This window comes from Chanodichthys erythropterus, chromosome 11, assembly GCF_024489055.1.
Source record: "Chanodichthys erythropterus isolate Z2021 chromosome 11, ASM2448905v1, whole genome shotgun sequence".
Classification (NCBI taxonomy): Eukaryota; Metazoa; Chordata; class Actinopteri; order Cypriniformes; family Xenocyprididae; genus Chanodichthys; species Chanodichthys erythropterus.
Window position 1 is genome coordinate 18,799,768 of NC_090231.1, and position 13,724 is coordinate 18,813,491.

Genomic DNA, 13,724 nt, shown 5'->3' on the forward strand with positions numbered 1-13,724 from the left:
TATTTACATTTACTCAATTCATGAGGTATATTTCAATGATTTCACAGCTTTTAATTTTATTTAAGTGTAAAAATGGTTCAGCAAAGAAATTGAGTTCATAATTTAAGTTCTTAGAGTGTACTAGATGAATATAATTGAAAGTGTGACAAACAACAAAAAGAAAAAAAGAGATCATAACAACAATTCATATCATGGACAAGCATCATGATTCGGAAACAACTGCTGTTTTGATTAACACTGATGGGCATGTTGGGAGACATTATGGATGCACCTGCAAAATATTTCTGGTGCCTACGAGAGTCCTGGGCGAATACTTTAAAATTGAATTCTGAGGTACGGTTTAAGCTCGCAGCACCCTAATCTTGTTTCCACATACAGTAGGACTTGGGTCAGATATGTAATGAAATTGGAATGTGATGGAAAGTTGATCTCTCATAAAGAAAGGATGATGTGGCTCCGCCCACAGCCCTTCAGCTCCGACGGGGATTAATAACTCCAGGGATTTCCCCCTCCAACTCTCAATATCAAAACCCCCTTTCACAGTTACTCATCTCTGCCCAAATAAAACAGCAGTTCAGAATTTCACAATCTAGCCTCTTGCTGACTATAACAGTTGCTGAAATGCAAGCCTTTTAATTTGCTATTGCCATAAATAGGCTATTATGAGTCCGCAGCATCTGTTGAAGATGATGAAAGAAGACGGGAAGTGTACGGTTAAAGATGTCTTCTGCTGAGACTCTCACCATCAGCTCAACCGCTGCTAGAACACTGACATCAGCGCGGGTTCGGCCTGAGGCTAAATTACTGGTGGATGCAGCCACGACTGTCAACATGCATTTACCAACTAACACACAAAAAAGAAAAACACAATAATGATAAAAAATTTTTTGTCTACATAATCGTGATTAAAAATTGCAATAACTTGCTCTTCCTCTGAAATGACTTTCCTTTTCCACTTTGAGGACAATAGCCAAACGTGTTTCAACCGTTCCCCTCCAAACACCTGTCTGCTGCTAGCTGTGACCACCAAAACATAGCACACACATGGATGGCAAGGAGGTGCGTTTTTCTCCCAAAATCCTGTTCCCCACCCTTTAAACCAAGCTTGATGTGGCCCCGCTGGCAAAGTAAATTTTCGCACTTTGAAGGAGGAATATCAGACAGGCAGCATTTTCATAAGCCATTACATTGACTGAATAATTCCCAAAAAAATTTAGGCTACAAAAACAAGCTTTGCTCAAGTATTTCATTTACTATTAATGTTGTCAAAAGTACTGGTACTTCAAGTCGGTACTGAAATTTTAAAAATGTAACAATACCAGCAATTTATCAGTACCAGTAACCTACCCACTGACATATGGCTGCTAAAAAACACGCCCATGCATACCCTGTGAAAAGCATTAACAGGTTTTTATTCACAACTTGTTGAGCAGATGAATGCAATGGCTAATCAGAAGTGTTGAAGTTATTCAGAACTTGCTCAATACCACTTAAAATGCCAGAGTTTTTGCCAGCGTGAGCGCATTGACTGAGTTCTGGATGCTTGTGAATCTTTTCATTATAACCAGCAACAAAGTATAAGCACAGTGTAAATAAGAGATTGAATGTGCAATGTAGAAAGATTTATTGATTTTAAAAGGAGTTTTCACAACTCAATTATTGAACTCAAGCTGAACTGAGTTGATTTACAGCTTCAGTGATTATAAAGGAAGCACCATTGACTAGCTTTCAGTAAACAGCTTATTCATAATTTGAATAAAGTTTTATTTTTCATGCTGCTTAGTATACACTACAAAGTTTTGGGAGTAACAACAGTATTTAACTGCAGGATTAAACCCAAAATCGTGATGATTTGACATAGTTAACATACGGAGAAAATCTGATATATCAAAATTGATCTGAGCATGTCTTGGAGTGTAAATGCAGACTATTAGACCTGCAATTTGTTCTTTGTTCTTTTCACTTGACCTTTTTAAAGCAATATTTACTTAAAACATTTCGTAAAATTTATGTTTTAAAAGCTACATGCTTTTTTAATGTATACTTTACGTGTAATTAGGGACCGAGCACAGAAGGTGCGTATAGGCAAATATGGGAAATATGGCACACTGATAGAGGCCAGTATCAACTGTGTCCATAGTAAATTTGGAGTCTCTAACGCAATCCCTCTAGTGCCACCACCTGTCCAAAGTTTTACTCATGTTTATGCTAATAACTTTTTAACTATAAGGGCTCTGATTCCTTGGCTCATGCCGATTCGATTGCAGCCTATGACTTCATTTTGCGTCATGACAATTTGTTGAATGTTGAATTTTGCTAAAAACCTACTTTTTCAAACTTGTCCTAGACACTGTGTTTGATTTTAATTAAAATCAAATCAGATCATCTTCAGTCCATGCTGGCAAAAATGTATTAAAACTTTCTGATAAAATCAACCATTATCGAATAACATGCAAATAAAATGAATGCAGAGCACCCCAAATTGGACTCAAGGCTATATCTCCCTAACGCTTTATCATATTCAGACCAAACTTGGTACATGTCATCCTAAGCATGACCAGAGACTACATGCTGGGTTTCGGTGCCACACCACCTACTGGTCCGGAGATACCAAAAATGGCTATTTTTGCTTATAACTTCCGATAGTTTTGTCCAATAATCATAAATAATAATCTCTGCATCATGCCGAGTCGAATGATATCCAATTTTCCCATATCAGCCATTTTGAATTTTGTATGAAAATGCTGTATTTTATGAACACATTAGCGTATCATTACAAAACTCGGTTTGGGTCATAAGCATGATGCCCTGAAGGAGCCTGAGAAGTTTTGGACCAGTAACACCTAGTGGTCAAATAATATAAAAAATCAATTATTCAAATGCTTATAACTTTGGGTATCGTCGACTTATTTTCACGAGAGTCATCTCCTTCGACTCCTGAATCCTTGCCGAGTGCAATGATACCAAACATGCTAGGTTTTGACCTATGGTTTGTGCAATGCTGTGATCTAGCTCTTAAATTTTTTTTGCAAATATCTTCGAAATGGTTACTCCGATTGAGACGAAACCACCATAGGAAACACGGAACCTTAGCTGGTTAACTAAACGCTAATGACCAAAATTTTGATAGGAAGTGGCAAAAAAATCTAAACAAAGTCGTCCATGGGTCATTTTTTTATGTTCTCATACAAATAAATGTTCTCATAAACTCCAAAACGAAATGAGATAATTTCACCAAATTTGACACACACATGTATGGGCTCACTGTGAGGACACATAAAAAAGTGGTGGGATTGTGCCTCTTGGTGGTGCTATAAATGAAATTGCCATTAACTACAATACTAATATCATTGCACTGCTGCAGCCATGGTACGGCAACAAAGTTCCTTGATTATTACGCCTGAATGAGAGTATAGTTCCTAGCCATATCAGCCTAGAAAATCACAACTTTTTATTTTCCGCCGGTCTTAGTACACGATTTAACTACAGAAGAGTCAAGTTTTAAATAGGAAAAATATCAAAACTCTTTGGTCATTTTTAAGTGCGATGCTAACGGTCTAATCAGATTCAATGAACTATGCTAAGCTATGCTAAAAGTGGTACCGCCAGAACCGGAGATCGGCTGAATGGATTCAAAAACGGTAAAACTCAACTGTTTAACTCTAGGGGAGTTGGAAAATGAGCCTATTTTCAAAAAAAGTGGAGTGTTCCTTTAATAGTTTTATATAAATGTGGCCTAATGTGATGAGTCTGGTCTTAATTGATTTCGTGGGTCATGCTGAGAACATTGATGCCAATTTTGCCACAGTCGGACAAACTTCCTGTCCGCCAGTTTGATTTTCTTTAAAAACATACTTTTTCAAACTACTTCTAGACCATTAGTCCAATTTTCACCAAAATCGAATCATATCATCTTAAGACCACGTCGGTAAAACATTTTGGATTTCGTGTTGATAGACGAAACTGTATTTATTTACCACAGCAACGAATTTGAGGCTTGATGCCAAAATGACTGTTGAGTTTGTATCTCTGCAATGCTTTGACATGTTGACACCAAACTTTGCGATTGTCATTGTCACCTCGCTCTGACCATACCACATTAATTTGGTCACAGCGCCATCTATTGGTCAAAAGTGATGAACCAGTAAATCTTTATTATTGAATGTATTGGTGATTTTTCAGCTCTGTTGCCTAAAATGAACTTAATAGGTCTTTAACTGCTCACTGTTGCAGTTGGTCTGATGCTCAACTTTAATTAATTACTATTATCATTAATAAAATAATTAATCATTAAATTAATTTGATTTATTTTTTAATTTTCAAATAGTTAAATAGTTAGTTGCTACGGTACCGAAATTGGTACATAGAACCTTGAAACTTTACTGGTATTGGTACTGACTACTGAACTGTTGGTGTCATGAAAACACTTTGCACTATAATGTTTTTAACAAATATAGGTTGAATGGATAGGCTAATGATACATATGAGCAGCTGGCCCCATTCCCTCATCTTTCCACTTGACTTGTCATATAATTAGATAAATCTTAATATATTGAAAATATCAAAAGAATAATTACATTACAGATATTGAAAGGGAAAAAGACAGATTAAAGATGTGTCCTTTAGAAAGATATATGAGAACCTCTACAAACCTGTGAAGTATAGTGTTATTCAAAATGATGTTCTGCCAATGCATCAGTTTGAGGTCTAATTTTAAAAGAGAAATTGTAGGCTGCTGGCTTCCACTACACCCACAACAAAGGATTTCAATCAAAAATAAAAGGAAAAACTGCAAAAATATGCAAATAGTCTTGGCAAATCAAATGGCCTAAATGACTTAGAGTTGGTTTTCCAGACATCTATGAAGGTTAGTCGAAAACCACAGAGGATCTTTGACTATTTCTTACTATTGCTTCTGGATAAAGCTTGTGGGCACTTACATATGTTAATTTAATTTTTTTTTTTTTTTACTCATCACAAAGCACAATAGAAACTGATTTATAGAAATCCTGTGTATTGTTTTCCAGTTGTCATTATTTTGTTGTAACTTCCAATGACACACCTGAGACATTCAGCAAACTGCTCCAGAACAGATGTGAAAGTTTACAACATCTCTTCTTTGTTTCAAACACAGCTGTCCTCCACAAGACACTTATTTATTCATCACAGCCAGAATAAACTCAGCTTTCTCAAATATATTGAAAGAATAACCATAATCTAAATATGCCCTAGTTTAATTTCCATTCTTTGAACTCACATCAAAGTTGTTGTTTTTTTCCCCCATTCTAAAATCCAAATCAATCACCAAAAACGCCAACAAATCCGCTGTTGGGGGGAGATTTGCTAAAACGCTGGAAAAGATTCACATGCCATGCCAAGTAACCTGCTTTCAAAGGGCCTTGATCGCTATGGCAACAGTATGATCTTCCATAACCAAGCCATGAGGTGACCTGAGGTACATACAAGAGATGTCCAAAAACCCTCCCAGAATTCTCCCTGCCGTGGCAGCACCAGCATGCCAGAGGAAGCTGCTGCTCTGACGGCATCACATGCGCAACGTGGCCCAATGGTTCACAGAGCAAGCAGCAGGTTAGCTAAAAATAAACAGCCTCCTGTCAGAGAGAAGGGGTCCTTCACTAAAACACACTAAAAGGTTTTTAAAAGACTTTTGACAACCACAAAAATAAGGTATTTTTGCATAATAATAATAATAATAATAATAATATATTTTCCTACAGTTGATATAATTGTGCCAAAACAGTTTCAGTTAAATCCAGCGAGCTTGGTGTTAAGACTAAAAATTTCTGAAAGTGCAAGGGTGGATTAAAATGAATAACAAAAAAAGAGATATGAATGTAGAAACATCAGAAACAGAAGCTGGCTGAGGGAGTCTCAGGAGACAATGCCTTCCGGAGTTCAGAAACATAACAGGTTTGTTTCTTTACCAGAAACTACTGAAAGCCAGTTTGGTGGTTATAGATGTGAAGAGTATTTGTAATAATAATCCATTCTGAAACAAACGCATGCTTAAATGGAAGAGACTCCCGTCATTGTTTTAAACAAAACTCACAAATCCGCTGAGAAGCCTTTGATGATAAGCTGTGCTCAAGTGAGGTTTTGTCACCTTTAATATCTTCATTATACAGCAGGGCAGTTTTATTTTTCTTGCCTGAAATTATCTTAATATTTGAGGCTCTTTTGGAGTTCAGAGACTTTTTACAGAGAGGATATAAAACTGTGAATACTAATCATACAGATTCTTCCCCACTCATTAATTATTAATCAGCAGATAAAGCCTTTTACTAATCCACAGACAATAAGGAGAGTGATGTCTGAGGTCTACTCTCAGCTCATTCTCAGAGGATGACTTCAGGTACAAGTTCAAAAGCTCAAAGCGAAGCCAAACTCCAGACTGTAGAGGGAAAAAACAAATCTGGAAATCTAAAATATAAATAAATAAAATAATAAATAAATGCATCCAGAATTTTTCTCATGTTTAATCAACAACTTAAGTAGTGAATTCAGATTATACAAAGGAAATACATTTTAAATTTTTGACGGATAATACATGCACTGCATACAAATGTCTGGTTGGTAAAAACTTTTCAATGTTTTTGAAAAAAACCATGGCTGCATTTGTTTGTTCTAAAATACAATAAAAAGAGCAATAATGTGAAATATTATTACAATTTAAAATAACTTTTTTCTGTTTTAATCCTTTTTAAATTTATTGCTGGCAAGGCTGAATTTTCAGCATCATTACTCCAGTCTTCAGTGTCACATGATCCTTATGAATCTATTCTAATATGCTGATTTGCTGCTTAAGACACATTTCTTATTATCATCAATGCTGAAAACAAATGTGCTGTTGTTTATCATTGTTTTGATTCTTCAAAAAGTTCAAAAACATTTACTTGAAGAAAAATCTTTTGTAATGTCTTTACTGGCACTTTAAATTAATTTAAATGTGTCCTCACTGAAAACAAGTATTCATTTCTTTAAAAAGTGTATATTGTACATTTGCAACCATTTAATACAATTTATGAACTGATTTGACCTGCAATTAGTTGAACTGTTGCCTCACACATGAAGAGGCGCTGGGTGGGATCTAACAGAGGAAGAGTTGTGTTTGCAGAAATATCCTCTGATGGCACTATTCCACTATTGTTTTAAATGCTTCTTGGTGGGTCCGTTTCAACAGCTTTTTTCTGGAAAAAGCAAAGGACATTTATCTTTGCACAATACAGCATGCCTGCATAACACAGTGACTACGACATGAGAAATAACAGTGTTGGAAACAACAAAAGAGAATTTTGTTATCAGACAGGTGATACATGCCTCGCAGAGCTGTGGATGAAACAGAGGGCATATCACAGCATTCCCACACAAGGGCTGCTCTTTACAAAGGTCTGACAGATTAGCGAGAAACATGACCAAACCCTTACTGCACATTTCCACTATCAAATCCTCTTACTACACATGTCAATTACTAATATGGACATTTTAAAGGAGTAGTCAATAATACGGGTTCAATGCAATTTGAGGTTACATGATATCACTTGCCGTGTAATGCTGATTTCCATAAATTATTTCAAGTTTTTTTTTTTTTTTTGGAAGGACCAAAAATCAAGGTTACAATGAGGCAGTTCCAATGAAAAGTTTTTTTTTTTTTTTTTTTTTTGAGGAATTCTTAAGTTTATTCTTCTGTTAAAACTAGTATTTGAGCTGTAAAGTTGCTTTCATCATACATTCGTTTTAAGCCGGGCACGCATTTAACGACTAGCTAAAACATTCTAAGACTTGTGCTCAACATACAAGCGATTGTTTCCTGCGACTGAAGCAGATAAAAAATATTTACACATGGAATTTGAACACCGACTGTAATCGCAGATGAACGCAACTGGCTCTGACTGGACGTGTTTGAGCGCAATCAGTCATAAGTATCAATTTTCATTCATAATTGGCCTTACAATCGTTAAGTGTGTGCGCGGCTTTAAGGTTTTAGTTCCGTTGTCATGGACACAAAGTTGCAAACAGGATATAACTTTACATTCTATATAGTACGAATGCGTGTAGTATGAATGAAATTCGGATGTACTACATCCGCCAGCTTGTTACTGTCACATGACCTACCAGCATCAATTATGTCCCTTCAACTCAATTCACAAATCCTCTCCCATGGCCTCATGGGACAGTAAAGTGTCCATCGTATGCGCATTTCAGAATCTCGCCAGAAGCATCCAGGTACTTTTCGACTACTGTTTTTGAATACTATGAATTCGGACATACTACTCTATTCCCATATTGTTTTTTGCATACTATATGGTAGAGATGTATTCGATTTCGAACGCAGCGTTAGTCTTTGCGTCCCAAATGACGCACTATATACTATGCACTTATACACTATGTACTTATGCACTATGCACTCATCCATTTTTTTTGTCATTCAACATCTGAGTCTGATCCCCCCCTCCCCCCTCCGCAACGTAATTAAAGCTGCAACAGTTGAGTGCATGAAGTGTCCAGCATTCCACACTTCATTTATTCCGTTAATTTAATGCATCATCCGGGTATTTAAAGTGTACTTTTTCTTTTTGGAATTTTCTGTGTGAACACACTACTGGCACTATTTATACTTAAAAACGTCTTAGAATAGTGCATAAGTATGCGAATTGGGACGCACCTAGTAAGTGATTTTCACGCTATAATCATGTTATAGTGTTCACATTTTATTGCTATACTATTGAAGCAGTGGGTATTTTTACGCTTACAAATTGGCCCAATTCACTTCCACTGTAAGCACCTTACTGTAACCAAGCCTTCAAAAATAAAAAATTAAAATTCCACATTATGCCACAAATGCTGTTCTGTTTGTTTGTCTGTTTTTTTGTTTGTTTGTTTGTTTTTTAATGCTATGCCAGCATGGCAAAAAAATGTATGGTCAAACTATATCTGATTTTTTTACAATCTATTTTTGCTAAAAACTCTAAAACTATATTTGGTTTAACTTTGTTAAATTCTTCAAGCATGTTAATGAAGTAAAAAAGTTTCTCCCAGTGTACAAATGCTGTTCTGAACAGGGAATATTCCTTTAAATGCTTTATTCTAAGGACTCCACTCTTACTGGCCTGCTTATCCACTTTATTTTTCAACGTGGAAGTAAGCTGTTTTCTGTGAATGTGTGCGACTTCTGATTCATTAGCTGCTATAGGGAAATATTAAGAAAAGTAACAAATGGCACAACTGTTTGAGCTACAAACCAGTGTGTTTATAATTAAGACAATGCATAAAAATAATACATTAAGAAATACCAGTTTGCAATATCATGCAGCATTAGAAGCTGTTTCGTACAGCTAAAAATATCTGGAAGCAAATGACACCGGAAGCCAGACACATTCAATTTACGAATGGCCGCGCCCACTCTTACCAAAAAAATTAGGTGGATATTTCTTCCCCTGATATAGTTCACCTAATAATCAGAATGTCTATATTGAATTATCTACCATAGATGGATACAGCAAAATGGCTTCTTTCTACTATCTTGATGCTCCGCACACAAAAATCTCAAAAGTGCTGGAAATAACGCCCCACAGCGTTTCCAAAATGTTTCTGAAACACTGCTGTTTTGAGTTGTGTCAGGAACAAGAAATAAACAAGAGATGTTTTTATCACTTAAATACATCACAGCACATCAAAGCCAAAGACTGATTACAAGATCACATGTGTGTAAACGTTTCATTTATTATTGTTTGATTTTGGCTGATGTGAGCCAACAAGATCAGGTTATTTTACAAAACATTCTGAAAAGGTTTACAAAAACGTCTTGCAGTCTCAGCTGTGCTGCTATTCAGTAATCCACTAAAAGTGTGTCCTCTAGATAGCAGATGAGTGTAACAAGGGCTCTGCTTTGTTGCTTTACATAAAACAAGCATTGAGATGGAATAATGCTTGATTGTTTCCTCCTTCTACGGCACATTAGACAATAGATGATCTTTACAGTAGGGCTTGCATAGACTAGTCGAGTAGTCGAGAGATCGACTACTACAACCACTAGTTGGCGCTGTCGGAAACAATCGACTACTCAAGCGTGCATTAACTATACATTTTTTTTTTTTTAAAAGAGAGATACGTCACAATTGTTCTTAATAATCTTTCCATTTTAAACCAAAAAGGGGAGCCAATGGATATCACACAAGAAGCAACGTGCAAACTTTGTGCATGAGTTATGCTGGTAAAAGCTTGGTCAGTAGGCTATTCAAAGTCAAAGTAAAAAGCTGTCTGACGCTGCATTAACGGACCATTCTCTCAGAGACAAATTTCAACATAATATGCTGATAACGGTATAGAACAGTCTTAATTTATTCCATTATTTTTCTTGTGGCTGTACATATAGTGAAACAAATGATAATAATAGTATTTCGTGTTAAACAGGTTGTATTTTTTAAGTCGGTGCTTGAAGTAGCTCTTAAATTTTCATTGATGACTGCAGTCAGTGTTAGGAAATATTATAGACTATTAATAATTTTAATTATAGGCCTATAATTCATTGTGTAATAGACCTAAAAAAAAGTTTTTTAAAACAATTTCAAAGATGAGGTAATAGCCTCATCTTTTACTATCCTCAGAGCACGTCAGTTATGTGGTGATGCACTATGAAATTATTGTGGGGCAAATTTATTAATATTAATTTAATAATAAAAGTAGCCTAATCTAATAGTAATAATAATAGACTAAAAGAATGTAACAGGCCTACATTAATTGGAAATGCCAAATCCTCTTAATAGTGCCGAGATTTGATGCTTTTGACAATATCTCTGGCTATCGTCGATACATGATCATCGTCTGTTTATGCAACCCGGGTTATCGCGGGTTTATTTGGCTTTACTCTGTTACATGAAAATGAAAATATGTAATATCTTAATTAAAATGTTTTGAGAGTTTACTTATAATTGTTGCATTAGGTTATTAATAAACATTTATTGATAAGAGCTATTTCATGTCTTTTCATTTACAGTAGTCGAGTAACTCGAGTATTGTTTTGATAAGAAATCAACTAGCAGAAATTAGAAGTCGTGCAACCCCTACTTTACAGCAACGTGTAGGATTCTTAGATAAAGAGACTATCGCATACATGCATCTCAACCTATAGAATGAAAAGTTAGTGAACTGTCTGCTAATATAAATAAATATATATTAGGGCTGCACGATATATTGCATGGGATTGTCACGCGCATTTCATCAATAAAGCCGGTTCCCTGATTACCGCTAAATCGCCATCACCTGCTTTCAAATGCAGCGGCATTTAATAGACATAGCCGTAGATCACTGAAAAGCCACGCAATATCGCGTTCATATCGCAGATGAATCGCCTTCGATAATGAAAGCGATATTGCGTGGCTTTTCAGTGAACTACGGCTCTGTCTATTAAATGCCGCTCCATTTGAAAGCAGGTGATGGCGATTTAGCAGTAATCAGGGAACCGGCTTTACTAACGAAATGCGCGTGACAATCTCATGCGATATATCGTGCAGCCCTAATATATATAGCAGTAAGGAAGTATATATATATATATAGCAGTAAGGAAGTATATATATATATATATATATATATATATATATATATATATATATATATATATATATATATATATATATATATATATATAAAGTTAGCTGCTCTATAAATGCTTAAAGGGTTAGTTCACCCAAAAATGTCCAAAACAAATGTTTCTTTTGTTCATCTTCGGAACACAAATTAAGATATTTTTTATAAAATCTGAGAGCTTTGTGTAACTCCATTGACATAGTGTATAATACGCAATTACTGCTTTCAAGGTCCAGAAATGTAGTAAAGACATTAAGTAAGCCATGTGACTCCAGTGGTTTAACCACAATTTTATGAAGTGACGAAAAAAAAAAAAAAAAAAAAAAAAAAATAAATTATTTACAAAAATATTGATCTGCAATGTGCGTTCACAAGATCATGACGCATGCGTGTTGTGTTCAGACTTGTGTGTCAACATAATGCACATGCATGTGTTCACGAGAGCACCACGACGCATGTGTTTTGTGTTCAAGCGAGAGCTGACATTGCGTGAACACGCTTTGGATAATAATATTTTGTAAATAAAGTGGTAAATTAGGTGTTTTGCACAAACAAAGCACTTGTGCCACTTCATAAAACTGAGGTTAAACCACTGGAGTCACATGGAGTACTTTAATGATGTCTTTCCTACCTTTCTGGACCTTGAAATTGGTAGCTACATTGGATCTCTATGGAGGGACAGAATGCTCTCAGATTTCATTAAATATATCTTAATTTGTGTTCCGGAGATGAATGAAGGTCTTACAGATGTGTAAAGACACAAGGTTAAGTAATTAATGACAGAATTTTCATTTTTGGGTGAACCACCCCTTTTAAACAACTGAGCATTTAGATAACGTGTTTAGGAGGCTGAAGAGGATAGCACACTCTCACAGGAAAAGCATGATGAATCAGCTAGGGAGGGCATGTTTTAGATAAAAATCATAAACAAAATCACATTTCGGTCAGCTTCAATTTTAGACAGAAATACATTTCACGTTTCATTCACAATATGGTCTAAATGTAATATAGTGTCCAAGGAATCAAAAACAAAAATGTATGCAATGTTAAAAAAAAATAAAATAAAAAATTAACTACCAGCCATTACAAGTTAACAACAGTGGTGCCTTTCATTTCGTCAGTGTAATTATAACAGTGGATGTATCTGATTTCAACGACCATTACTTGCATTTACTGAACCCTTCTCTGCCTGCTTCTTATTAATCAAGACAAATCAGAATCAAAAACATCTTGGGATGAAATTCATTACTATAATCAACTGCAACCAGGCTTCACTGAGAATCAAGAGGAGGTGACTGGACAGTGTGAGAAGAAGACAATCTTTCATTAAAGGATTTCCACAGGAAGTCCTACCTGATGCGCTGAACTGGCTGCTTCCAAGAGTGGTCGGCCTAGTTTTCCCACTGTTTACAGGTGGAGAGAACATCTATGGGAAGACCCAATGTTTCATGTTTAATGAATACAAAAGTATTTTAAAAGCATTTACATTATATTGAATATTAAATATGAATATTTTATTGATCCCAAATTAGCTATATTATATATATATATATATATATATATATATATATATATATATATATATATATATATATATAGTAATACTTGATATCTAATCATGCATATCTTAGAAGTGACTGACTGAACGAATGAGAAAAGTTGGAAGAGAGTAATAATTGATGTGTCTTACCGCGCTAAAATCCAGCAGATCACTCAGCTCCTTATCCGTCCCGATAGCGGCAATCCGCTGCTGAGGGTTCATCCTTACGATCCTTTACTAAATCTACAAAACACAAACATCATTCCCCTCAATCTGAGAGCCTGATGTGTACTGAAGCTTCATGCTAGCCAGCACAGCTTATGCAAATGACATCGGTGAACATCCGCAGCTTGACAGATTTGCTAAACATCCCCATCTTCAGTCTTTAGCACAACTTTGCGCTGTTCCAATACCTTTGAACAAAACCAGGGCAATCGAAGGACCTGGTTGTCGTTGATCAAAACCTATGTGTTATCCTTTAAATAGTTATTAAAAGCTCCTGAAAGACAGAAGCAAGACCTCCCTTCCCCAGCTTCGTATTATTGACAGCTTTAGATAAGGTTACGGAATTTCTTTCTGT

At 35.6% G+C, this 13,724-nt stretch overlaps 1 protein-coding gene across 8 annotated transcripts in view; it reads right to left on the reverse strand.

The window, feature by feature from the left end:
- tcf12 (transcription factor 12) overlaps window positions 1-13,724 on the reverse strand; it is a 135,837-nt gene that overhangs the window by 121,266 nt on the left and 847 nt on the right. For 2 of the 8 annotated variants that reach the window (XM_067401943.1, XM_067401944.1), the window contains exons 2-3: window positions 13,295-13,387; window positions 12,958-13,030 (exon numbers count right to left, since the gene is read on the reverse strand). In XM_067401943.1, coding sequence (XP_067258044.1) covers window positions 12,958-13,030; window positions 13,295-13,366 — 145 coding nt within the window. In that variant the 5' untranslated portion in view covers window positions 13,367-13,387. Of the gene's footprint in view, window positions 1-7,057; window positions 7,233-12,957; window positions 13,031-13,294; window positions 13,388-13,724 lie in introns of those variants that run through there. The other 6 variants (XM_067401947.1, XM_067401949.1, XM_067401948.1 and 3 more) reach the window with 4 other exon arrangements.